This window comes from Rhinatrema bivittatum, chromosome 9 (genome assembly GCF_901001135.1).
Source record: "Rhinatrema bivittatum chromosome 9, aRhiBiv1.1, whole genome shotgun sequence".
NCBI classification, from domain to species: Eukaryota; Metazoa; Chordata; class Amphibia; order Gymnophiona; family Rhinatrematidae; genus Rhinatrema; species Rhinatrema bivittatum.
Window position 1 is genome coordinate 169,382,593 of NC_042623.1, and position 26,999 is coordinate 169,409,591.

A 26,999-nucleotide genomic window follows, 5' to 3' on the forward strand; every position below is an offset into this window, starting at 1 on the left:
CATGTCAGGTTTAAGCCGCATAAGGTGCTGAGCTCAGACCTGAAGACAAACGTGAACCCTCTCCATGCTCCATCTTCCAGTTGAAGGAGCACATCCCAAGCAGAAATCCTCCTGTCCACCCCTCCGAGGATGCACGAAAAGAGCAGCAATCGAGCTCCTTTCAGAGGCAGAGGGCACTGGGAAAGTAAACACGAGACGGGTCGCGGGCACTACAGAAATTTCTGTTAAGCTGGAAGGGAGGGGAACGTTTTATGTTGCCCGAATCCCTGGCTGGATTATTGAAAGCGGACCGAGACAAGCACGAGGAGTTGGGAAGTTGCTCTGGAGTCTTGAGAGCCAAGGAATGGTAACGCTTCCCCTGGTCCAGCGCTTGGCAACCATCCCCGCTGCCCCCAGCTCGCTTTTACCTGTGAAAAGAGATGGCCCCTTTCTTCACCTTCCCCTGCCTGTTGGAGCAGTTTAACGCCGCGCAGCAAATCACCATCTCCGGCCTAAACGCCTTGCCTTCAGTTCCGGGGCCCGGCCGTTTAACTGAGGCGAACGTGATTTATCAGAAAAAACGAGACAAAACACAAAGCTAGGGAGAGCGGCGTTCGTGCCGTACAACAAAATGGCGGCTTCATTTTGCCTCACAACCAGCTGCTGTACGGCAATGTTGCTCAAGAAATGGCGGCTGCCAACTCACGCTCCGGGCGTAATTTTCTCTCAAAATTGAAACAATCTTAGTTGATAGAATACACCGCCGTTTCAGGGTTATTAGGTCGCTTAAAAAATGCTTATGCTTTTACTTACTTGCCTATAGCTTGTAACATAGGCATAATATATTCCGGTTTATAAATTCAACCGAAGCAATCTTTTCGTACAACACTTCCGTGCAACAATATGGCGACCAACATTAGTCGCTCTTATCGTGTTCTACTTTCTTGAATTAATTGAATACTAGATTAAATTACAGCGACCACTTGCTTTACAGAACATATCGTGCTATCTTAATATGCTTTACTTGTTCGGTAGTTACACAATTTAGCCGCCATGCCATTAGACAGACATAAAGCGAACAATAAAATGACACCTCCTGAGTTCAATACATTCGTTCATTTCCGCATAATAAATAAAGGTAATCACGTGCTTCAGCTGAGCTCCGTGACCCTAAGCCCCGCCCATCAGGGAAACCTCCTTGGAATCGCTCCCGGATTGGCTTGTCGGGGCCTTGTTTCCACAGTAGCAGAGGGGTTGCTGGGTTAGGTTGTGGCTGTGTTGCTCTGTGCGACTGGAAGCCCTTGGTCTCTGTTTTTGTGTTTTGCCCGGACCAAGCGAGGAATGATGGATGCAGGTGAGCCTAGACGCGGGCTGTGTTTCTCATAGAGAGAGCTGCACAAGCTCTCACCTCGGTGCGTACAGATGACTATGGGGCTGTGCCTGCCCCTTCCACTGCTGTGGGACATGAAGGAGGCTGGCAGGGCATGTCTGACTGGGATGGGCTGTGGCTGCTGCTTGATTTTCTTGTCACAGGCTATCTGTAAGTGTCATCATTGTTAAAAAGGGCAACATGCATGTGTTTGTCTCTGCTGATCTGTCACATGATTTTTTTCCCAATACTTTTTAACCATTTTATGTTATGCTTTTGGAAAGGGTTTCCCCAGAATAGTTTTGTAATCGTCCTCTTGTAAAGAGAACAATTATTATTTGCTTGTAGGACATGCTGTTTGCTCAGTCACTGGGTATTCGCCTTTTAGATAAACAAATAGATTGTGAACAGCAGTTGTCATTCTGGATCCAATTGTACAAATACTCAGTAGCACCTTTGGGGTTTGATGTAGCATTAGGTCATAAGCTTTTGGAGACAAGAGCCCACGTTATCGGATGCGAGAAGTAGAAGTGGTATATATTAAAGTTGAGGAAGGAGGACGAAGGATACAATGCACAGTGAAGCCATTATTATTTTGGTCTATTTAAGTAAGTTGAGGGTACAATATGCAGAATAATGCATGAAAGTGTGTAATAAATCGTAGCACAGTAATACATGTGGTTGTTCAGGAAACCATTAATATAAGTTTACTTAACTATACTAAGATTAGTGGGTAATGAAAGCATTGTGTCATTGTCCTTATTGAGGCCTAGGGTATAGGTATCCAGTTTCCTGGTCGTATCTCATTTAGCAGTTTCATTCTAGAAAGCCCTTGAAATTATTTGTAGGCGTATGGTAACCATAAGGTCACCATATGGTATCCATAAGTGTCCTGAAAAGTTGAAATGTCTCTTACTGGTTTCTGGATGTTGCTATTTCGGATATCAGATTTGTGCTCAAGTATTCTTTCTATAGTGACTGACCTGTTTGTCCTAAGTAGATAACGGTGGGATGTTGCAGGCAGATAATGGCATGTTAAACAAAAAACAGATCCACTATGCAGGGCATACTGAATCAATACTGTTATAAGAATACCATCTGCTTCTTTTTGTCTTAAGTTCATATGTATTAATTATAACCATTTATATGTTATAAGACACTGTGGACAGTTAAACATGAAATCTTTAAGGGTATGCCTATCCATGGTCAATCAATTTTGTCTCTAAGGTTTATCCCTAGGGACCTTCATTTTCAATTTTTATTTTATTTTGCCTGGGAATTGCAGTGTTAGAATGAAAAAGAAATCGGTGGGAAAATGACTTTTCCACTAATTTTTCTCCTGTGTGTTATATCAAAGTCATTTTTCCGTTGACTTTTTTTTGTTGTTGTTATAACACTGAAATTCCCAGGCAAAATAAAACAAAAAATGAAGGTCCCTGTCTATCTCACCTTTGTCATCATGGGCCCCAAAAGCTATGTGACTTCTTTTTTTTTTTTTTTTTTTAGCATTTTTCCTTTTTACATGCAAAAGTAACTACTCAAAATGCCCAATCCCCATAAGTACAAACTGTCAGCAAAATTGAGGCAGATACTTATCTCCCATTTAGTTCATAGTAACATCCTTGTGCCCACATGTTTAATCCCAACATTTCTGCAAATGACAGAACAAGCACAGGTGTATTGTGCTCCTGGCAGGATGCAATATCTGGTCAATCACAGCTTTGACATCTTCATCATACAGAACTGAAAACCATGTATGGAGGAGAGGGGCTTGCTTGGCTGAATTGCCTTGAGAGAGAGGAGTTTCAGATATGGAGTGACACAGACTTGAAATATGTGACAACCCAGGAAAAGTGTTGAAGATACCAAAGCTGTGATTGGCCAGATACTGCATCTGCTGAAAGCACATAATCCCTGCAAAAGAGTAGAAAAGTCACTTTGATAACTCCATTTTGAGTGGTTATTTTATGTGCAAAAAGGAAAAGTACTTAAAGAAAAGAAAAAAAAGACAATTTTTGAGTTCCATGATGACAAATATGTGATAGGCCATAGAAACAAAATTGATGGAACATTGGTATGATGACTCTTAAAAATGTAATACTTAACGCTGTCCACAATGTTTTACAAATGTTTATTGTTGATATATGAAGTAAAGTTAAAAAGAAGCAGATTGTATTTTTGTAATGGATAACAACTTTCTATAGGACCATTCTAAAAATGACAATGCTAGAACACCTCTGATTGTCACCTACAGCTCCCAGCTAAAATCAGTAGAATGTTACATCAAGCATCCACAAGTCGTCTTGGACAATGATGTCATCCTTTCACAGGGCTTAGATGAGAGCCCTATCCTGCTTTACTGACAGATCCCTAACCTCAGTTACTCATCAGCAACCATAAATCACATAACAGCAACAGTGCCACAAACCTAGGCGCAATGTTACAGGACCCGGTAACATCAGTTACAACATCTGGAGCTCATTCACCTGCTCTTCAATACAGGTACATGCCATTCCTGGATATTCATCTGGCTCTTTTTTATGTCTTCTCATAACTTCTCCCCATCTACTCATCAACTTGTATATATGCCGACCACCTCCATTACGCTTCATGTTTCTGACGAAGTGGACTCTTGTTCTGGAAAATTTTTGCCTCAATAAATCTATTAGTCTATAAGGTGCTACCACTCTTTGTCATTTTAGTTACTTCAGATTAACGAGGCTATGCCTCTGGAAGCTGTATCATTGGATGTTAATTTTTTCACTTATTGTATGATCTTGAGACTTGTAAAATAATTATATGCAAACTTCTTTAAAAAAAAAAAAAATTACAAGTAAACCTATGAATAGGACATCCTATTTTTGAGCTACCTGGGAAGTCTCACTGTTTTATTTTTCTGTCCCCATCATAGTCCACATTTCTTGCCTTGGTATTTAATTCTGACATTCAGTCATTTGCGAGTTGTTTTTTTTTTTTTTTTGACATGTATTCCTGACTTTTTTATCCTTTTTTAAAATTAACCTTTTATTAATATTTAAGAAAATGAATTAATGCACGGTAATCATGAAAATATGTAAAAGAAAATGAAAAAAAAAAAGGATAGTTGCTTGTGTTATGTGGCTCTTGGATGGAAGTGTGATGACGGAATGTATTAGTTTGGGTTTAGTGCAAATAGCAGCCTTGATTACTGCAACGCGATACTGTTAGGTCTTCCTAAATCCACTATAAAACCACTACAATTATTGCAAAATGCTGCTACCAGAGTTCTAACTGGCAAAAAAAAATCAGATCACATCACTCCTATACTAAAAAGCCTACACTGGATACCAATTATGCAGAGAATTGAATACAAAACCCTTACAATTGTTCATAACGCCATACACAAAACGGACAACTCCTCGATCAGTAACATGTTCCAACTACACAAACCTCAACGGAACACCAGAGCCGCCTGCAAACTACTACTTGACGTACCCGCTTATCCTACGGCGAAGCTTACGAATACCAGAAACAGAGCCCTCTCCATCGCGGGACCAAATCTATGGAATGCCCTTCCACACTACCTGACCTCAATCAGTGAAAGCAAATCATTCAAAAAAGAACTGAAAACATGGATCTTCAGCCAGACTTTCAGAGATGGCATAGGCTAATCCACCTAATAACAACTTCAGTATCTATCTATCTTCAACTTCCATAGCAGACTTTATCCCCAACCTCCCGTCATACCTCCCACCCCCTTCCCCTCCCGTCCTCCAACCTCACTCCCTCCCCCGTACCCAGCTAATCACCCTCCGTATAGAATTTCTTAATGCATCCTGAGTTTTTCTTCCGTCGCCCGCCCCCATACTCTGCTATCATCCCAGCTCCTAGAAACATGTTAGCAGTCTACGCTTGACATACCCCTTCCCGTCCACTTGTTTCCCTAACTAAATCTTTAATAAATGTTATAATTTAATCCGTTGACATTATTTAATATTATATACCTAAGCTATATTTTAACATGTTGACCATCGAGTCCTTAGTTATAAATTCCCTTCTTTGTTACTCCTTCTCTCCATTTATCTGTTATAGACGTATCTTGTTACAACCATGTTCCATGAAATGTTCTATGTATAAATTATGTTCTAATGTAAACCGGGGTGAAGGCTATCGCTAAACCTCGGTATATAAAAAGCTCCAAATAAATAAATAAGTGTCATTGAAGAATAAGCTTACAGGCAGACACTATATTCAAGCTAATAATAAAAAGACATTTATTACATGCCATAGTTTCTTTTTGTAGAACCTGTATCAAGGCATGGCAATGCTTTTATAAAGGTGCCATGGAGCAGAAATGCTGGTGACAACTAATAAATGCCTTATTAGTTTGCAAGCAGTGACTTGCTTAAACTTATTCTTTTATATTGGGAGTAGCAAAAAGTTAGAGCTGCTATTGGCAAAGAACACTCATCCCAGAAACATAATGTGGATTTTGTTTGGGTGTATGCAGGGATTAAGTTCTCTAAATTATTTCCTGCCCCCCCCCCCCCCCACCCTGATGAAATCATACCTGATTGTGGGGAGAGTCCCTGACCAATCTGGCCACTTCTGCAGGGCAAAGGGGAAAGGGTGCAGGTCCTTGTGTAATGGGGCTTCTCTGGGCCACCAATACAATCCTTCCACTGCTCCTCCTGCTTGCACAACACCAGGACATGAAGTTTACAGTGCTGGCGTTGTTTCACAATACTTACCAGAACTGGTCTCAGGACAGGTCCTGCTAAATTCAAATCCTGAGTGTGTGATTTAGCAATGCATTTTGTCTGTAATTAAAAAAAAAAATGTCTTTGATCAAAGACAATTTTGCTGTGATAGGGCCTTTTTTCTTATTTTTCTGCTAGACCAATCAATATGTTAAGGATTTCCCCTTCCTTCACAGCTGATGCCCACCTCTTTTCTGACCTCACTCGGGGTTATAAAGGAAGTGTGGTCCTGGTGCTATCTCGGTAGTCTCTGTCTCCTGCGGTCATGATGGATAGACAGATTCAGTTCCCAGAGATGTCGTCCTCAGCCTGGTTGAGCCCACGACTCCTGTGCTACCAGCTCTTGGGCCTGACACCCCCTGGTGGCAGTCATCTCCTGGGTTACATTTATTATTAAAATATTTTTCTTAGCGAGATAACCCAGTGAATCCCTCAGGTCCATCACCTCTCAAGGAGGCTTTCTCCGCCCACCTTCCAGAGGATGGGAAGCCAGGAGGTGAGGTAGGGCTGTGGGCCACTCCTTTTGTGGTGGACATCCCTACCACCTATCATGCTCCCTCCTCCTACTCTTCCCATCTGGGTCTCTCCTGAGGTTGCCAAGCAGACATGCTGCATTAAGCTTGTTTATTAAGAAAAAGGAAGAAAGAAAGAGAGGCTGCAAGAGAAGCAGCAGGAAGCGTAGCACCCTTGAGCGGGGGCCTGACAAAGGCAGCTCAAGGTCCTTGGTCAATGAGTAGAGCCTTCTCTTGTTTGTCAGCAAAGAATCATCAGAGAAGGCAAACACCAGGGCAGTGGTTCCGTGGCCCGGAGGGAGGGTGTGTGATTCTGAGCTGGGCATCACGGTGCCTTTGCAACCCACTGCGCTGGCCCCTGTGATTTGCTGCAGAGCAGCCGCATTTTGGTCAGACCTGTGCCATTTTGGGGATGGCGGAAGGATAGAGATAAAAAGGGGCAGAGAGAGAGAGCTCTTCTCTCCTGCATAAGGGTTTTGGCCAAGGCAGCCAATCCCTCCCATCTCCTGGAATTACCTCCTAAAAAAAAAATACTATACCAATAAAGCATATAGGGAGGTACCTAATAAAGAAGGGAATATGAGGAGAGGCCACAGATGCATAGCATGTGGCACCAAGAAGGTGCCGACAGTGGCAGGCTTTCTTGGTCTCTGTCATGGAGCCCCCAGAAGGTCCCAATGTCCCCTGCACATAGGGGGCAAGTTGGGCCTGCAGGTACGGCCGTGGAAGCAAGTGAAGGACTCATGTTGGACCCTGCACACCCTACTAGGTGGGGACCCTGACCAGGAGGACCCGCCAAGATATAGAGAAGTGGGACCCTCACTATGGGCAGGGACCTTGGGAGGGGGGTGGTGCTCGAGAAGACCCAGTAGCAGGTTCTAGTGAAGTTCCCCCCGGATGTCATACGCTGCCATTATCAGGTCTTTTCATTTCTCCAGGGGCCAGAAATGGACCTCTCCCATCCACTGCCAGAACCCTCCAACTTGGACACGGGCCCCTTCCCCTCCCAAGTGATCCAAGCTGGGAATAAAGGATTTAGCTACCTCAGGCCCCCTCGCTGATCCAATATTCCAGGGAGGGCACTGGCTCAGATCTGAATTTGGAGGGGACACTAGAGGAGGGGGAGTTCTCCTCAGAGGAGCAGGAGTCATTAGTACTCCGTTTATTTCGTAGGGAAGAATTATCATCCCTCATTTCCAATATGCTAACAGCCTTGAAAATACCAGACACCCAGGGACACAAACAGATGGAAGGGGGGACCTTATCCTTCAGGCTACCCACAAGCCATCAAGGTCCTTTCCTCTACAACCTGCAGTGAAAGCGATTGTGCTGGCAGAATGAAACTCCCACCAAGGAGGCTTAAAGAGTGAAAAGCTCATGAGCAAGATTTACTCGCTCCCAGCAGAGGATAGGGAAACCCATTTCAGGATCCTCAAAGGTAGACACTCTAGTCTCATCCACAGTACAACCAATCCAGTTGAAGGGGTGACCTTCCTAAAGGACACTCAGGACAGGAAGATTGAGACTTTCCTTAAACAGGCCTTTCCTACGGATACTATGGCCCTGCAGGCTGCAATCTGTGGAAGTTATGTGGCCCAAGCAGTGGTTCGCTGGGCACAACAGTTCCTGGAGTCAGAAGAAACTGCTAGGATTGAGTCAGGGATGGCATATTTAGTGGCTGCCCTATATGACCTGATCAGAATGTCAGCAAGGGTAGCAGCCTTGAATGTGACAGCAAGGAGGCTGCTGTGATGCTGAAACTGAGCAGCAGATTTAGCCTCTAAGACCTGCCTGGGGAGATTTCCCTTCAGACGAGGTTTACTATGAGGCAAGGTCTTAGAAAAGCTGGTAAAGGATCTATGGGGCTGCAGAGGCTTCCTGACAATAGACCTAAGTTGCAGAGAGATCCAAACAACCTCATCTCTGGGACTTCCGGGCATATCAGGTCAGAAACGGATTAGGAGACCTAAAGCTCAATTGTTTTCGAGGTGCAAGGAGTCACAATGCTCAGAACACCCACAACACTGACAAGCAGCAGGTCCCCTCCACAATAATCCCAGTGGGAAGTTGCCTGTCAAGGTATTATGCGGAATGGACCTGAATCACTTTGGACCAATGGGTCCTGGAGATTGTTCGCCAGAGCCATGCCCCTCTGCTGACAAAGTAAGTCCCCAGGGCATTCACAGTCTCACCCTACAGCTCAACTCTCTAAAGGGAAACCATAGAAGGAATCTTACATAATTTACAACAATTGCATGCCATCGTGCCTATCCCCCCACAACAGAGGCAGCTGGGCACCTATTTGGTCTATTTCATGTCCCGAAGAAGGATGGCTCTTTCTGGCCAGTGTTGGACTTCAAGGAAGTCAACAAATGCTTATGGGTCCCCCGGTTCTGCATGAAGATGCTGAGATCAGTAATAATGTCGGTACAACAAGGAGAATACCTGGTTTCCCTGGGCTTGGTGGAGGCATACTTCCATATCTCCATCAGAATCACCCACCAGAACCCCTTAAGGCCTGCATATTGGGACAACATTTTCAGTTCCAGGCACTACCATTTGGCATCGCAACCACTTCCAGGACCTTTACCAAGGTCATGGTGGTAGTAGTAGCAACCCTATGCACCTAGCACACCTCCCACTTAGATGACCCGATAATAAGGGCCAAATCAAGGAAGGAGAGCCTCAGATGTTCAGCAGAGGTTGTCCAGTTTTTTCAGAAATTAAGATGGGTGATACATTTCATAAAAAGCAATCTGGAGCTCTGAATTCATAGGAGTCCCTGTTCAGTATGAAAGCAGGGAAGGTTATATTATCTCCCAAAAGAGTGGCCAGGCTCATACAAGGGGTGCAAACCTTCTTGGGCCAGGCAGCACCATAGCAGGGCACTACCTCCAGGTACTCGGGCTCATGATGGCAGGACTGAACTTGGTCCCATGGGCCAGAGATTATATGAGACCATTGCAGCTGGCCTTACTGTCATGTTGGTCTGCTGCTAGGCAGGATTACCAGCGTCAACTGCCTGTACCTTTTGGAGCTACAGAAGAGGCTAGAGTAGTGGACCCAACCAGCCAACCTAGTCAAAGGGGTGACATTAGAACCACTGCTGCACTCACCCTGCCACTGCACAATGCTGCCAGAGGCCTCCCATTGCGGCAGCGTTCCACCATCGCCAAAAGCTGCTGACACCGTCATACCAGCCAGGCCACCGCCATCTTCCTGTATGAGCACATGTGCACACATAATATGAGCCCTGCTTCGAGAATTCCTCAGTTGTGCCTCCAGATGACGTCAGCTTCCTAATCCTATATAAGCAAAGACCCTGCAGCAGTACCTCACCTTAGGAACAGGTCCCCTGATGTGCCTTGGTCGTTAGTGCATATTGCTTCCATATTCCTGTTTGTTCCAGCCTTGGCTCATCCTTGCCCAACCTTGTCTCTATAGCCCTGCCTCGTCTAGCTTGCCTTGTCCTCCCAACTCGTCCAGTCTCTTCTGTGTGTTTCTCTCCCCTTGACCTGACTCTCTGAATCTTGACCTCTTGCCTGGACCTGACCATGATTGCCTGTCACCTAGACCTTGACCTAGACCTTGTCTGCTGCCTGCCCTGACCCTGATATGCCATTGGACTTTTGCCATTGCCAGCGCCCTAGGGACCTGCCTAAGACCTGCCGGCTCAACCTGCAGGGGAGGATTCTGGTATAGGTGAAGCTCCAGTCTGTCCCATTACAGAGCACGCTCACCAACTGCTGGCATAGGCCTCATAGTTTTGCCTACGAGGCTGGTTCAACTATGCTGCAGCACAAAGGGCTCACACCCATGCCAGCCATCGGTTTGCTGAGGCCATGAGCTTAGCAGACTCGCCTCGGACCTCCTTTATTGCCAGGCTAAATCACCAGTTTCAGCAGCAGTAGGACCAACTGAATACCATGACCGGGTACTTTCAAGTTATGGCTGCCCAGTCTGTTCCAGCTTCTGCTTTGGCACCATAATATGGCCTATTTCTCCCACCCTTTATCTGCCTCCGCTACAGAGGTATGATGGAGATCCAGAGTAATGTAGGGGCTTCCAAAATCAGTGTTGGATGCAGTTCGAACTACGGGCACCTCTGTTTTCCACTGATCGATTTTAAAATTACTTATATTCTATCCTTGCTGGGCAGCTCTGCCTTGGCCTGGGCTTCACACCTCGCTCCTGAGAGACCTGAATCGCTTCCTGCAAGAATCCCAGCAGATCTTCGATGAGCCTGGCCGCATGGTTTTGAAGGCATCCAAACTCCTGCAAATCCAACATGGTTCTCAATTGGTGGGGGAGTACGCAGTGCAATTCTGCACCCTGGTCTCTGAAATTCAGTAGGGTAGTGATGGTTTGATTGCAATCTTCAGGTGAGGGCTTGCAGAACATATAAAGGATAAGTTGGCTGCCAGGGATCTGCCTGAAACATTGGAGAGCCTATTCAGCCTAGCCTAATTGCTACTGATGCCATCCTAGTTGGCTGGGGAGCCCTCTGCCAAGGACAGGTGCTCCAAGGACAGTTGGTGAGGTAAGAACACCATGGCCAATAAACAGTCTAGAGGTGAGAGCCATCAGGCTAGACCTCCAGCACTTCCTCCCATTCCTCAAGAGAAGAGTTGTCTGGGATGTCTGACAACACCATGACAGTGGTGTACATAAACAAATAGGTGAGCACGTGTAGTCTTGTGCTAGCATGGGGAGGCAGCCCACCTGTGCTAATAGGTAAAGAACTATCTACTCATGCTCTCTGCAACTCACATAGCAAGGATGGACAATATCTAGGCTGATGTCCTCAACAGGAACATGCTAGATCCAGGGGAATAGGAGTAGAGTCCGGAGGCCTTTCAAATGATAGTGAATTGCCGAGGGGTGCCAGGTGCAAATCTAATGACGACCAGATGGAATGCTGAGATAGCAATGTTTTTCAGCCACAGAGCAGAACCAAATTCCAGGGGTGCAGATGCGCTAGCATGCCCCTCACTGCATTCTGTACGTCTTTCTTCCATGGCCCCTAGTGGGCAAGATAATAAAAAGGATAAAGGACCATCAGGGCTTAGTCATTCTTGTAGCCCCAGATTGGTCACGGAAGTCCTGGTATGCAGACTTAATGAGGCTGATAGTTGGAACCCCATCGCACCTTCCTAGGACAAGGAGTTTCCTTCGACAAGGACTAATGAAAGACTCAGCTCAGTTCTCATTTATGACCTGGCCCTTGAAAGGGCACATGAGTAAGAGAGGCTATTCCATAACTATAATTTCAATCATGCTGAAGGCCCAAATGTCATCAACATCACTAGCCTATATTAGAATATGGCAGCTGTTTGAGAAGTTCTACAATGAACAGGCTGTATCCCCCTGAAGATCAGGGATACCACATGTCCTAGATTTTGTTCAGGCAAAAGATTGTTCTTTCCATTAGGGTTCAGATAGCAGCAATTGCCTGCTATAGAGGCCGAGTTGAGGGCACCTGTAGAGATCCTTACTTGTCCTTTACTTGGACTTGCAGACCTTTCAACCAGTCCCTTCTTTCCTAGCAAAGGTGCTATTGGCATTCCACACTAACCAATCAATTTTGCTATCCACCTTTAGTAAAAATGAAGGCAATGGTCAGGATCATTACCATCACCAATTGGACATATGCCACATATTACTGAGATACCTCAAAGGTCACGAACAACTTTAGGATGTCAGATTGGGTGTTTATACTATTCAGCAGTCCATGGAAGGGCAAAGCAGCCTCCAAAGCCATCATTGTCAGGTGGATAAGGGAGGCAATCACCTCAGCATGCATGCTGTCTGATAAGCAGACCCCGGTAGACCAGCAAGCCCATTCAACAAGCAGCATCTTGGGCCGAAGCGTCATCTCTGGAGGATATCTGCAGGGCTACTACTTGGTCATTCTTGCACACATTCACAAAACATTACAGGTTGGATGTGCATGCTAATGCAGACTCGGCCTTCGGAGGGGAAGTCTTGAAGAAAGCCTTGTCTTCCTCCTCCCCCAGTGAAGAATAAGCTTAAGTAACTCCCTAGCTGGTCTAGCAAGAAGATGAGAGTTAAATTATGCTTACCTGATAACTTATTTCCTTGAGTCCTGCTAGACCATCCAGATCCCACCCTAGAAGACAAGGGCATTCAGGGTCAGGGACCTGACAACATCTCACAGGGCAGTCCGAGGACACATCCTGCATGCTATCTATCTGTCTAAGCTACCCCTTGCTTATTTATTAATCTCACTCAGAGCAGTCTACGGTTGCCCTATAAGGGGGTATCTAAAGTGGACAACAAAGGGATTGTCCCCTGGTCACAATGAGTTGGCAGAAGGCTACTCGGATAGCACCAGGACCATACCTTCTTTCTAAGCCCAAATTGAGGTCATAAAAGAGGTGGGCCTCTGTTTCCATCAGCTGTAAAGGTGAGGGAAATCCCTACCATATTGACTGGTCTGGCAGGACACGAGGAAAGAAAATTATCAGCTAAGCATAAATTAACCTTAGCTTTGGATATCCTTCTAGCTTATTTTCCTCTGGTTGCTGAGGAATGATGGATGTCCCTTCTTTGCCTGCACACTAGGGGAATATCAAGATGGGAACTGAGGAAACCGTGCTGTTAAGCCATGCCCTTTTTCTTGTTTTCCTTGCTTCTGTGAAAGACCATTGCTGAAATTGTCTCTGCAGTCTGGGCTGATGTTTTTGTTGCTAGCTTGTTCTCTGAGTCTCTGATTTGCTAGCTATGCTAGTTGTGATTTGGTTGTGAATGAAAGGAAGCTCTGCACTTCTCATCTTGTTGTAAGCTGCTTGCCTGTTTAGTTAGGTTATTATTCAAAGGCAAAGCTGTTTTTCTTATTTTCCCATAGATAAGCAGGCTGAATTAACCATGCTGTCTGGGAAGTCCTCCGTGCCACTAGGTGGCAGAGTTCTCAAAGCCAAACAGGTCTTGCTAGTGAGGTGCGCCGGCTTGTATGTTCCTGCGCCACCTCAGATCTCCTCAGTCTGTTTTTTTCCGCGTGACTTAAGTGCACGCGGAGCTCTCTCGCTCCTCACAGTTTCCTTAAATAAATAAATGTATAATAATAATGAAGAAGAAATATACTAAAAAACCCCAAAACTCTAGTGTTAGCAACTCCTTCATTGACGTGCCACCTCCATTGGATGTCGACTTGATAGAGTGGAAAATATGGTCGGAAAAATATTAAAAAAAAAAAGAGGGGAACAACAAACTATCGGTGCCCCCCCCCCCCCTGCTTAGCACCCAATTAGCCACTTACCTACATTGCCCCTCATGGGCCTAGCGATGCAGACGGCCCGCACCGCGGGAATAATTGCACCACTTGAGGGGAAAATCCTTCGTACACCTCCTTGGTGGCCTCCCGGTTCCCCAGGCTAGCACCAAGTTGAGCTCCCGCGGCGGTGCTGGATGAAGCAGGAACTGCTCCGCAGCATCGAAGAGGTGTCTGTATCAACGCGCCTGTGACTCATCGATGCAGAGCGTCAATGCTTCGACCACGCAGGAGTCTGAGTCAGCCGGCACACCGCATCAGACGCATGCGCCTACGCACCGACGCATATGTCAACGCACCGACGCGTCCACCAGTGAATCGTCGCAGTGCATCTGCCGGCGCATCAATGCACCGGGGTCGTCCACCAGCGTGTTGCCGCGTCGGTCGGTGTGCAGAAGCACCCAAACGTTCCGCGGGCACGTCGAACAGCTGATGCGTTCAACAGCGTGCCACGGCGTTCAGCGGTTCAACAGTGTGTTCCTTGCAAAGCCCTGACACGTCCGCCGGCGCATCGAAGCCTCCATGGGCGCACTGACGCGTCTGCCAGCGCAAGGACTTCAAACCTTAAAAAAAACAAAAAAAAAAAACTCACTCACTCCAGCCTCTACTAAAAAAAAAAAAAAAAAATCGGAGGTGATTTTATTTCCACATTCGTCCGCGGACCCAACCGCTGACACATCCACCGGAACATACATTTCCACCGGAACACAAACACCGACGCGTCCATCAGTGCATGCCAACATACCAGAACACCAACGTGTTGGTTCCGCAAGCAGGCCGAACTCGACATGTAGACTAACATTCACACGTGCACCGGCACACCTACCCATGACGTAGATGCGATACTAGTGCAGGCCCAACAAGGCTCCGACACTACACGGTGCAAAGCTCACGCATCCAAAAAAAAAAAAGAAGAGAAACTATTCCGGAGTCAATTGTCAGGGTACAAACCCCCACAAATCCTTTGCATCCCTGGGAGTTGACTACGGGGAGAAATCACCTAGAAAAGCACATGGACTTCCCTGAACACTTTATTTCCAAAAGTCCAAACAGCGACGAGTGCTCCAATTCATCCATGGGCACTCCTCCAGACGGCATGGCCCTAAAAATAAATAAATAAATAGATCAAGCTCTTCCAGAAAATTTACAATTTGTGATCCTTTCTAGAACACCAATCTCAATGATTGCCCATCATAGCTTGAACTGGAAGATCAGAGACTCCTCCCGGGATACTATATAGACTGACCTTTCCATCAGAAAACCTGTCTCATTAAATTCCTGACAAATATGGACCACAGCCTTGAAATAGGGACTCCGGGAGTCTGTATCCCGAATGGCATATGTTGGGACTCCATTCCCATTTACTCGGAACTCCTGAGGAACTAACGGCTTGCTTCCTTTACTGTCCTGCAGGCCGTGTTGACCGAGACCTAGCTATCCCCCTGTTCGGACTGTCAACTTCCCATCAGATGAATCTGCAGAAACCTTTCTCTCCATGACTCAGGCCTCAGTAGTGATAGAAGAAAAACAGAGTTTGGGACTTCCTCTATATGAACCCCCTAAAAAAAAAAAAAAAAGGGGGCATATATCTCGACACCTTCGACAGTAAGGCGCTCCAATCTGAAGGGCTGCATGCCACGACGCACCAATCCATATGTATGTGTGACATTTTCCTCCAGTTGATTCCAGTCTATAAAACCTCTCCGCCAGGCAGCTCGGCCCACAGCCTTCGTTCACCTAAGAGGCCTTGGACACTTCACCAAATCCACCACCTAAGAAGCTCATCGCTGGGCTTGCTTACGCGTGACCGACATTTGTGACGGCTTTCACAGGTTAGCGAACAATCCTTGTCCCCTGGCAACCTTCCTGTAGATAATCTGCCGGGAAACAGTAGTTCAGCTACAACATCGGGAAGGGGGTAAGAATTCATATCTCTAACCACCCTCTGCAATGCTTCTTCAAAATCCTACTCTGGTCAATTTCCTACTGGCATCGTCTACACGGACCGTCTGTCTTGTCGGTCCCTGCCATTCCAACCGTACAGAGGAGGGGCCGACAGTCCCTCCCCCCCCCCCCCCCCCCCCCCCCCAATCCTAGTCAAGCACTCGGAGTTATTGCAATACTTGGACCCACCACCTTTATCGCAAACGCCCATTTTATTCGTCCACCTGACCCTCCTATTCCAACGAAGAGGACCTCTATTTTAGTAGATCACACACATCCTTCCGCAAAGGTGCATTCGGGTGCTATCCTCTTCGCACCTTCACCGGGGCTTAATCTCAATACCTTGAATTCAAGTGTAGTAAAATAGCCAACATAAACCTTCGTCCTATCCACAGGTAATGGGAGAGGAATGAAGTTCTAACCCAGAGGGTTAGACACCGGGGGCCAGACGCAAAACCAGAATCACCCTCTCATTTGGACCAAATCTACCCTCCGAGATACTCTCCCTCTTGCCTGTTCAATCTGAGCCTACTCAGCGCCTGCAAGCAGTCCCATCTACGGCCACTCAGTCCTCACTGTTTCATCGAGGCTCTTTGAGACCATTCGGAACAGGGCCTTTTAAAGCCCAAGTCTCACCCTGACAACACGTGTTAATCAAACCCATGCGGCCAATACTACCCTGGAACCAACAAATCCTTCACATCCCTGGATCCTGGAGCGTCGTCATTGTATGCTGCATCCTGCACAACCGCAGATGCGTACGTACACTGGAGCCTGGGACCTAATGGAGTTCATCCTTCCACCCTTCTCCTGTCACTCTCCCTTCCAGCATACACAGAGACTTCGAGCGCGGATTGCCCAGATCGGCGCATCTGGCAGCCTAACTTCTACGAACCCGTCTTTCCATTTAAGGGCTCCACCAAGAGGCGATGTGCCCCCTTTTTTTCTCACCCACCAAGGGGATTATGGTCCATCGTCCATGTCAGGACGTATGAAGCACTTGACTCGCTCGGCACTGCGAGCCCCCCGACCCGCTCTTAGAGCATTCAGACACACCCTCCGCGTATTGGAGCCTTATGGTTCCTATACATTACTCTACCATTGGGGGGCGGTCAACTCCCTGCTCCACGATCGGGCGGATCCATCCTTCTCCCCTTCTGACCTACTCGAAATCAACTTCACAATATTAACAATAAATAAATACTTAAATGAGGTAAAGTACAATACTCTCGACAGCGAATGTTTTCGTCAAGCGCTGAACATCAAGGATTTTTCATGTTTGAGGTCTTCCCAATTCCGCCTCTTCAGAACCAAGCAGACCAGTATACTTCACTGCCCGACATTTTACTCAAATTTCTCATACACTGAGGAGAAGGTCTACTGCCTCCTGTAGCCCTCCTTCCCCACAGAGTCTACCACTACAGCGCGGTTCTACTTTTACCGCTCTACCATCGACCCGGTACCCGTAGGATGCCTTTTCCTATTCAGTTGTCAGGGATCCTACCAATCCCTCTGGAAAACAACCCATGTCTTCTCACCAAGGCAAGGATTCCCTACTCCACCCTCTCCACTCCTCTCTTTAATTTCTCAACACATGTTGTTGCATGGCTCAGGTCCCAACTCTTTTTTTCTCCTGGCTTGATATTCTCCTACCCTCATACCAGGACACCCTTTCCTCAATTTTCCAATTGAATGGGATGCGCTCCACCTCTGCATGCTCAGCTGGTAGCGTGAGCCTGCTCTCCTTCCAGCTGGTGTGTATCCCGGTTTTGTCCCGCATCTCTTTGCATGACCACCAGAACAAAACTGGGTATACCTCAGTTCATACCCACTTTCTTCTCAATCTGGAGCCAATCTCTTGCCCCCCGCTCGCCTCCATGCTCATGTTCACAGTCTTGAGTCTATAGTACCGTTCCGAAAGCTTTTACCTCTGTGGAATATACATATGGAGTCGAAGCAAATGCATAATGCCATCTTCAAAACCATTATACATTATCATCTCAGGTTCCTTCCCTGAAAATCATCTGTTCTCGGTCACCATAGCCTCCGCTAGGCGAATCAACAAGCTACGGTACCTAATGTGCCTGCCTCCCTTCCTGAGGCCGTAGCAAGCCAAGATTACGCAGCGAATGCATCCCGCCTTCCTCTGAAAAGAGCCTTCGGCTTCCACATCAACCATTTCATCAACCTCTTGGTTTCTTTCCAAAGCCTTGATCCCATCGCAGCTAGATTGCACCCCAGTACTTGCCTTCAGCCACGTACCACTCTCTCTTTCCTACAGAACCTCACAGTTCTCAGACTCCTTAACCCGAATGCCGCATGCTACTTATCTTCAAGGGCACGCTCTAGTTCAGAATCTCGAACTACATGCTTTACCCACTATTATAAGCATACACAGGCTCTGCCTGCAGCCCCCAAAGCGCATCGAGTCATTCTGTACTCTACTTAGCTGCATCATCTCCATAACACCCTAATCGGGCTGTTCCCATACAGCCTATAATCCTCGATACATCCATTCGCCTCCTGCTACTACTGACTGGACGCGCAGATGACGAATGACACACACAAGACACCCGCAACTCTCGGGGAGCACGCGTCTCACCCATTGCGTCAGCAAGTTAAAAACAAAAAAACAAAACAAAAAAAAAACTGTCCGCACTTTGTCTTGAGCGCTTCCTCGTTTTTTCTCATCATGGTCACATGATATGGGCTATATGCGCTCTATACTCAGCTGGGGACTCCCAGACAGCATGGATAATTCAGCCTGCTTATCTATTGGAAAAGAGCAAGTTTGCTCACCGTAAACGATGTTTTCCGTAGGTAGCAGATAAATTAGCAATGCTGACCCTCCCGCCTCCGTGGACAGTTTTTTTTCTATTTAACCTATACAACTAGTTTTGCTTTGTAACAGACCGAGGAGATCTGAGGTGGCAGAGGAACATACAAGCACCTCGCTAGCAAGACCTGTTTAGCTTTGAAAGCTCCGCCACCTAGTGGCACGGAGGACATCCCAGACAGCATGGCTAATTCATCTGCTATCTACAGAAAACACCATTTACGGTGAGCAAACTTGCTCTTATTCACCATACTAGTCCAGATGGATGGGTTTTTCTCCCTTACCAGTGGAAGGTTCTTAAGCTGGTGTGCCACCTGCAGTCTGCCAATGTTCTCTGTCTCCAGCAGATGTTAGGGTTGTCCATGCTGCAGTCAGTTTGGTAAAGAAAGGAAGATAGCTGTATCCTTTGTTGGTATCAATATGTGTCCTTCCATTGTTTATTTATTCTTATTTGTTTTTTTTTGTTTTTTTGGAAAATATGTTTATTAGCATTTTGCAATAATAACAGCATAAAACAGAACTCATACAGCAACTAGAACAACAGTGCAAAACAGGAATCCAGGTAACTAACCCAACAAATTTCCCCCCCCCCCACCCCCCTCCCATTCCCCCCCATCCATCGCCAGCCCATGGGGCGCCCTAAGGGGCGATGCGGAGAACTATGCTTGCATCAAATACCAAGTAAGGGGAAAGCCCCCAGGCAAGATCCACCAGGGGACGTGGAGAAAGGCGTTACAGATCGGCTCCGACTCGATCGTCTACAGTGGCCCTGCGCCAGGGGTCAGGTACTCGGCCAGTATGTGGTCCTAAATAAACAGTGAAGGCAGCCCAAACTTTTGAGGTAAGTACAAGCCTCTTTGGCGTAGCTGCTGTCAGCAGGGCATGTTCCATGGAACACAAGTTGATCAGGCGTTTGAACCACATTTCATAACTGGGAGAGCACGTCTGAAGCCAGGCAGCCAAAATTATCCTCTTCCCCACTAGACCAGCCTTAGCTACAAAACGTTTCCGGGTAACAGAAAGCGACACCAAAGCCGGAGCATCCGACCCAAATAACCAAAGATGTGGATGTAGGGGCAATTTGGTTTTTAAGATAGCGGAGCAGGTAGCACTCACCTGGCGCCAGAATCGGAGTACCACACTACAATCCCAAAAACAGTGAAAATACGAGGCAGGAGCCCCTGCGCATTTTGGGCATTGGGGAGAAGTTGCAATGTTCATTTGATGAGCCCGTTGGGGCGTGATATAACAGTGCCAAAGAAACTTGTACTGTGTCTCGCGCAGTATAATATTGTCCGACAGCGCAGCTAAATCCATGAAGCATTGTTTAAATTCGGAGAGGGTGAAGGAAAAAAGAGCCCACGGAGTCCACTTCGTATAGCAGGAATCTACAGCGTGCAGGGCGGCCAGTTTAATGGATTCTTTATAGTAATAAGATATGGCCGGGGGGCCCTTCCTTCCCACCTGAACAATGTCCCTGAGTCGGCGAACCGCTGGGGTGTCTGCGAGGAGGGCCTTCTTAGACTTAAGGAAGTGGAATACTTGATGGTACGCGTAGAGGTCGGTGTCGGGCAAAGAGAAACGTTGTTGGAGAGAGGCAAAGGAAAGGAGATCCCCAGTCACTCCCTCATAGAGGTCAAAAATGTAGGTGAGTCCCAGGCGGTTCCAGCGAACGAAAGAACTCCCTGTTTTCCCCGGGAGAAACAAGTCATGGCCCGCAATAGTGATGCATGAGGTGAGAGTACCCTGAATGCCTCCCAACTTGCAGAACAATTTCCAGGTTTCCCGACTTGTAGTCAAGACCACCTGCGGTTTAAGGTGGGTGGGGAGCAGACGCGCCTCCAAGTGTAGGAGCGGATTTAACGAAGAGACGCCAAACCACTCTAGGAGGCAGGGATGTGGGGTAAAAGTCGCTGTGGCAAAGAGCCAGTCTTTAACATATCGTAACCCACAAGCAAGGTTGTACAGCGCCAAGTTCGGACAGCCTAAGCCCCCCTCCTCCCGGGGGCCCATGAGCACGGCCATTGGCAAGCGCGCCCTCCGGCCTCGCCACAAAAACTTGCACAATGTCTGAATGAGTATAGCGTGGTCACGTTTTTTTATCCAAAGTGGAGCCATCTGAATGGTGTAAAGCCATTTGGGGAGGACAACCATTTTGAAAAGGTGTATACGCCCCACTAATGACAAAGGGAGGGAAGCCCACCCCCGCAGTGCGCCCGTGGTGTACTTCAACAGCGGGGTTATATTAACGTTGTATAAGTTGTGCATCCGGACGGGGATCCGTATGCCAAGATATTTAAGGTGATCCGACACCCATCGAAGGGGAAAACCACCCACCCAGGCCGAACACAAGGTCCCGGTAACGTCTAAAGCCTCCGACTTATCATGATTGATCCGCAAGCCCGCAAACCGCCCGAAGACCCGCAGAATATCCAAAATCACAGGTAAAGAACGTTGAGGTTGTGTAACAAACATTAAAAGATCGTCTGCGAAAGCGGCTATTTTGAAAATATGGCGGGGCCCACCAAAACCCTTCACCTGGGGACATGCAGCGAGCTTACGCAGTAAAGGATCAATCGATAGAATATACAGCAACGGGGAAAGAGGGCACCCCTGACTAACCCCTCGCCTAACGTCTACCGCGCCCGAAAGGCAGCCATTTGCTAAGATGTAGGAGGTTGGGTTATCGTATAGAAGCAAAATATAAAGAAGAAAATCCCCGCGGATGCCAAACCGCTGTAACACCGAAAACAAATAAGGCCACGCTACCCGGTCGAAGGCCTTCTCCGAGTCAAAGCCGATGGCCAGGGCAGGGATCTCCTGTGTTTGGCAGATAGTCATAGCGGTAAGTAATTTTATGATGTTGACCTGAGGTTTGCGTCCCCGGATAAATCCCGTCTGATGGGGCGAGATCAGATGAAAAAGAAAGATACCCAATCGGTTCGCCAAGACCTTGGCCAGGATTTTCTGGTCACAATTCAGGAGAGAGATCGGCCGGAAGGAAGAAGGGCTAGTCAGATCCTTGCCCGGCTTAGGGAGAACCACAATATGCGCCTCAGTAAAGTGAGAGGAGAAACCCTGGGTGGCAAGGCCATCAGTGAAATACCGCGTCAAGGGTGTACCTATGAAAGAGAGGAGAATCTTGTAGAAGTCATAGGAGAGCCCGTCGGGCCCTGGGGATTTCCCGGCTGCAGCGGCCGAAATAACTTGAGTTATCTCATAAGTCTGCAGGGGGCGATTCAAGAATTCACGCTGCGAAGCCGTCAGCGTAGGCAGAGGCAAGTCCTGAAAAAAGAGCTCCTCCTCCGCCTGTCCCTCCGGGGTGTCAGAAGCATATAGGGTAGCGTAATACTGCCTGAAAACCTCACAAATTTCCGATTCGGTATGGGCCATTGCCCCCGAAGGGGTGATCAGAGTAGGAATGACCGATCTAGGTTTCTGAATCTTGACCAGGTTAGCGAGTAACCTACTGGGTTTGTTCCCAAACTGAAATAGTGTTTGCTGCCCCTTTTGAAGGTAATGTTTAGTTCGGAGGTCTAATAATGTATTCAGACGGCCCAATACCCCGTAAAATCCCGACCGGTTTGCCGCCGTATTGTGTCGGTTTAACACTGTTTTCGCCTGATTCAGTTGGGTTTCAAGGTGAAGGATATCCTGATTTAATTGTTTTTTGCGGCTGTGAACATACGCTATGATTTCGCCCCGAAGCACCGCCTTCCCAGCCTCCCAGAAGAGTTGGGGTTGACCGACATGTTGCTGGTTATGGCGAGCATATTCCATCCATTTAGTTTTTAAGAAAGCTTGGAATCGGGTATCGTCCTTAAGATAAGCCGGGAACCTCCAAAGGCGTGCCTGTGGCACAGATGAGTGAGAGGTAAGAGTGATGGACACCGGTGCATGATCTGAGATAGCTTGAGTTTCTATGGTCGCAGTGGCGACTTGGAAAAACCGTTCTTGAGAGAGAAGAATGTAGTCAATACGCGCCATCGACCCGTGAGCCCTGGAGATATGAGTATAGTCGCGTTCGGTAGAGTGTAATGTACGCCAGACGTCGAGAAGCTGTAAGTGATGGCACAAGTAGGCGATCCCCTTCCGCCTCCTCCCCGGGGTGGACACTGGTGCTGGGTTTCTGTCTAAGGAGGGGTCATGTACACAGTTGAAGTCGCCCACTACATACAGCGTGCCCCGGGTATGTGTATGCAGTTTGTTACTCAAGTCCTCAAAGAATGCATGAGTGTATTCATTGGGAGCATAGACATTGCAGATAGTAACAGGTGTCTGACTCCACAGGCCCTGCAAAATGATAAACCTGCCTTCCGGGTCAGTAATAGCATGGGAAACTACAAAGTTGCAAGACCTGTGAATAAGGATAGCCACCCCCGCCTTTCTGTGGACTGCGGGGGCGTAGACACAAGCGCCCACCCAGTCCCTGCGTAGTTTAGCGCTCTCAGTGTCATTAAGGTGTGTTTCCTGGATACAGGCGATGTCCGCCTGAAGCCGTCTAAGATAGGACAGTACCTTCTTTCGTTTTATTGGCGTCCCCAGGCCGTTGACATTCCAAGATATGAGTTTAACCATCTCTAATTATCCAAGAGAGTAAGGAATTATCAAGACATACATCGCAACCAGCGAGGGGACCTCCCAGCTGAGCCCCCCCCCCCCAATGACACCACCCAAAGCTGAGGTGTCGGCACCTCCCCCCGAAGCATGAAGATGACATGAACAGCAAGCATAGCAGCATCTGTGTAAAACCCAGCACTCCAATAAACAATAACTTCAACAGACAAGCGTAAGCTGCACCCTTCTCCCTTGCGTCCCCCTCACCCACCCCCTCCCTACCCCAAACCTCCCTGCAGCTTCCCCCCCCCCCACTCCCTCCCCCATTCCACCCACACATACACTTCAATCACAATCTCTCACTATCTGCCAACTATCCCACCCCGATCCCCCAACTCCCCAAACTCAAACAACAAGTCCTCCAACAATACTCCTCGCTCCTGGCGAAGAGTCGGGCCCGTATAGGATGTACGGGCACCCCGCCGCTCCAGTTGTTCCGTCCTCGGGTCCCGTCCGCCCGCCCGTCCAGAGAAGCACTCTCCGACCGAGCCGCTCCGCGCTCGGGTCACAGCGCCCAGGGGCTCCAGGGGAGGCCGCCGGCGTGGAATCTCCGACATCAACATCAAGATCGTTCACGTCCCCCTGGGGTCCTCGCCGACGCCATCAGGGCACGTACTCGTCGCAACTCACTCCGGCTGAGCCAGCAACTGTCCCACAAAAATGAGTCCTTTAGAAATACGGTAAACACCGTCAAACCGTGAACTGCATCGTGTAAGCGTAGAAAAACAACAAAAAAACAAATAATGGAAGAACCACCACATTGAGAGAAGTCTCCCGCTTGCATGACCCTCCGGCCTGAGGCCTGCGTTCCAGCTCCCTAGGAATCACTTGGGGAAGAGTGTCTGAGCTTCCTCCGATGTATTGAAGGAGTAAATCTTCCCATCCTTCCATACTTTTAAAAGAGCCGGGAATTGCAGAGCGAATTTGATATTCATGTCCACCAAGCGTGAACAAGTCGGGGAAAACTGGCGCCTCAATTGGGTCACCCGAGCCGAATAGTCCTGAGTGAGGCGAATCTTGTGATTTTTATATATCAGCTCCTTTTTCGCCCTAAAAGCCATCCAGACCTTTTGCTGATGCGCCGCATTGAGCACCTTAGCGATGGCAATTCTAGGACGTTGGTCCGCATTCTTTTTGGGGCCGATCCTGTGGGCCCGCTCAATATGGAACAGGCCCTGAAGGTCCGGCAACCCCACCGCCGCTGGTAGCCATTCTTCAAGGAAGGGACCCAAGCCCTGTTCGTCAACCACTTCTGGGAGGCCCAGGAACCGCAAATTCGCCCGTCTCGACCGGTTTTCTAGATCGTCTAGTTTGTCTGTCAGTGCCTTTAGTTCCGCCTCGTGTTTCCGAATCGTCACCTGTGCCGCCGCCATTTCGTCCTCCGCGGCTGAGATCCGGCCTTCCGCCTGATCGAGCCGTGGCCCCAGCTCCGACATTGCAGCGCTCACCTCCGCCAGCTTGGAGTGAATGCCGGCTAGTTTTTCATCCAGGGTGCCGGCAATCGTTTCCCGCAGGAGCGCCACAGTAAGGGGGGTCGCCGGCTCCGAATCCGGGTCGCTGGGCGCCGCCGCCATTTTTGGGTCTCCCGGCTTGCTTCGATCTTTATCCTTTTTTGTGCTCCTGGAAGCCATAGGAAGCGGAGATTTCTGCATATATCGCACAATCGACATAAGCCGGAGGCTGTGGGCGCCAAAAGGTGGTGGTTCTAGCCAGATAGTACCGTTATTGCCTGTGGGTGAGCAGCGGGGTGGCCGGAGCTGGTGAGAAACACGTCCTCCTCAGCACATCACCCCACGTGACCTCTCTTATTTGTTTTATGATTTTACTTATTTTACATTTTTCAGCCGAGTGTAAAGTCAATTATGTTTTATGTTTTATAATTGTTTTTAAATGTGACACATGGTTCTTTTATATGTTGAATTTATATATATATATGTGTGTTTTGTATTCAATTGTTTTTATTTATTTACTTATTTATATTTACAATAGCCCCTGAAGCAGCTCGACATAAGAGCGAAACTCGGCCTGAGTTGGGCTTTTTACGACGTTTTGTGCTAATAAAGAATCCTTGGTGTTTCACTGATCTTTTTCGTTTGGTCGCAACAGGATAAAGATCCTGCATGAGACTAAGAGGCAGATCTTCAAACGATACGCGAGCGCGTACTTTTGTTCGCGCAGCAGGCGCGAACAAAAGTACGCTGGATTTTATAAGATATTTATTTATTTATTTATTTATTTTATTTAAGGTTTTTTTATACCAGCATTCAAGAACTCGTTCTCATCATGTCGGTTTACAGAAAACAGGGGTGCAAAAATATAACCAAAAACATAAATAAACGTGGAGAAGAGAAGCAGTTACAATTAACAAGGGTTCATGAACTGGGATTATAAGAAATAAAAGAGATAGAGGAGGATAATTATATACAAGTGTACAATGTAAATAAGGAGTCCTCTATATATACAAGAGAACAAAATAAATATGGAGTCCACTATATACAGCTACTTAGCATAGGAGTCACTATATACAGCTACTTAGCATAGGAGTCAAGATATGCGCGTATCTTATAAAATCCGGGGTCGGCGTGCGCAAGGCTGCGCAAAATCGGCAGCCTGTGCGCGCCGAGCTGCGCAGCCTGCCTCCGTTCCCTCCGAGGCCGCTCCGATTTTGGAGCGGCCTCGGAGGGAACTTTTCTTCGCCAACCCCCCCCCCCCTTACTTTTGTCGGCAGCCCCGCTCCGTCCTCCGGTCCCGGGGGCCGGTCCGGAGGCCTCGACCACGCCCCTGGGCCGGCACCACGCCCCCGAAACGCCACGTCGTTTTGGGAACGCCCCGGACACGCCCCCTTCCGCCCCTTTTCGAAAGCCCCGGGACTTACGCGTGTCCCGGGGCTTTACGCGCGCTGGCGGCCTATGCAAAATAGGCGCGCTGGCGCGCGCGGGCCTTTTAAAATCCGCCCCTAAATGCACAATTGAATCTTTGTGGGTAGAAATCCCTTGAGTGTTGGGGAAAAGTATAGTGACAGGAGTATACTACCATCCACCTGACTAAGATGGTGAGACAGACAGTGAAATGCTAAGAGAAATTAGGGAAGCTAACCAAATTGATAGTGCAGTAATAATGGGAGATTTCAAATACCCCAGTATTGACTGTGTAAATGTAACATCGGGACATGCTAGAGAGATAAAGTTCCTGGATGGAAGAAATGACAGTTTTATGGAGCAATTGGTTCAGGAACCGACAAGATATAATTCTCCGTGGAGCATAGGATTTGATGAGAGAGATAACGGTGGTGGGGCCGCTTGGCAATAGTGATCATAATATGATCAAATTTGAATTAATGACTGGAATGGGGACAGTAAGCAACTCCACGGCTCTATTGCTAAACTTTCAAAAGGGAAACTTTGATAAAATGAGAAAAATAGTTAGAAAAAAACTGAAAGGAACAGCTACAAAGGTAAAAAGTGTGCAAGAGGCATGGGCATTGCTAAAAAATACTATCATAGAAGCACAGACCAGATGCATTCCTCTCATTAAGAAAGGTGAAAAGAAGGCAAAACGATTACCGGCATGGTTAAAAGGTGAGGTGAAAGAGTCTATTCTAGCCAAAGATTTTCATTCAAAAATTGGAAGAAGGCTCCAACAGAAGAAAATAGGATAAAGCATAAGCATTGGCAAATTAAATGTAAGATATTGATAAGACAGGCTAAGAGAA

The 26,999-nt window shown here is 47.5% G+C and overlaps 2 protein-coding genes across 12 annotated transcripts in view; one reads left to right on the forward strand and one right to left on the reverse strand.

The window, feature by feature from the left end:
- THAP4 (THAP domain containing 4) overlaps nucleotides 1–989 on the reverse strand; it is a 150,394-nt gene extending 149,405 nt beyond the window's left edge. For 2 of the 4 annotated variants that reach the window (XM_029616337.1, XM_029616341.1), the window contains exon 1: nucleotides 408–620. In XM_029616337.1, the coding sequence (XP_029472197.1) occupies nucleotides 408–484 (77 nt within the window). In that variant the 5' untranslated portion in view covers nucleotides 485–620. Of the gene's footprint in view, nucleotides 1–407; nucleotides 621–792 lie in introns of those variants that run through there. The other 2 variants (XM_029616339.1, XM_029616344.1) reach the window with 2 other exon arrangements.
- Nucleotides 18–26,999, forward strand: part of ATG4B (autophagy related 4B cysteine peptidase) — a 120,756-nt gene continuing 93,774 nt past the window's right edge. For 3 of the 8 annotated variants that reach the window (XM_029616349.1, XM_029616351.1, XM_029616352.1), the window contains exon 1: nucleotides 1,038–1,333. In XM_029616349.1, coding sequence (XP_029472209.1) covers nucleotides 1,321–1,333 — 13 coding nt within the window. In that variant the 5' untranslated portion in view covers nucleotides 1,038–1,320. The other 5 variants (XM_029616347.1, XM_029616350.1, XM_029616346.1 and 2 more) reach the window with 3 other exon arrangements.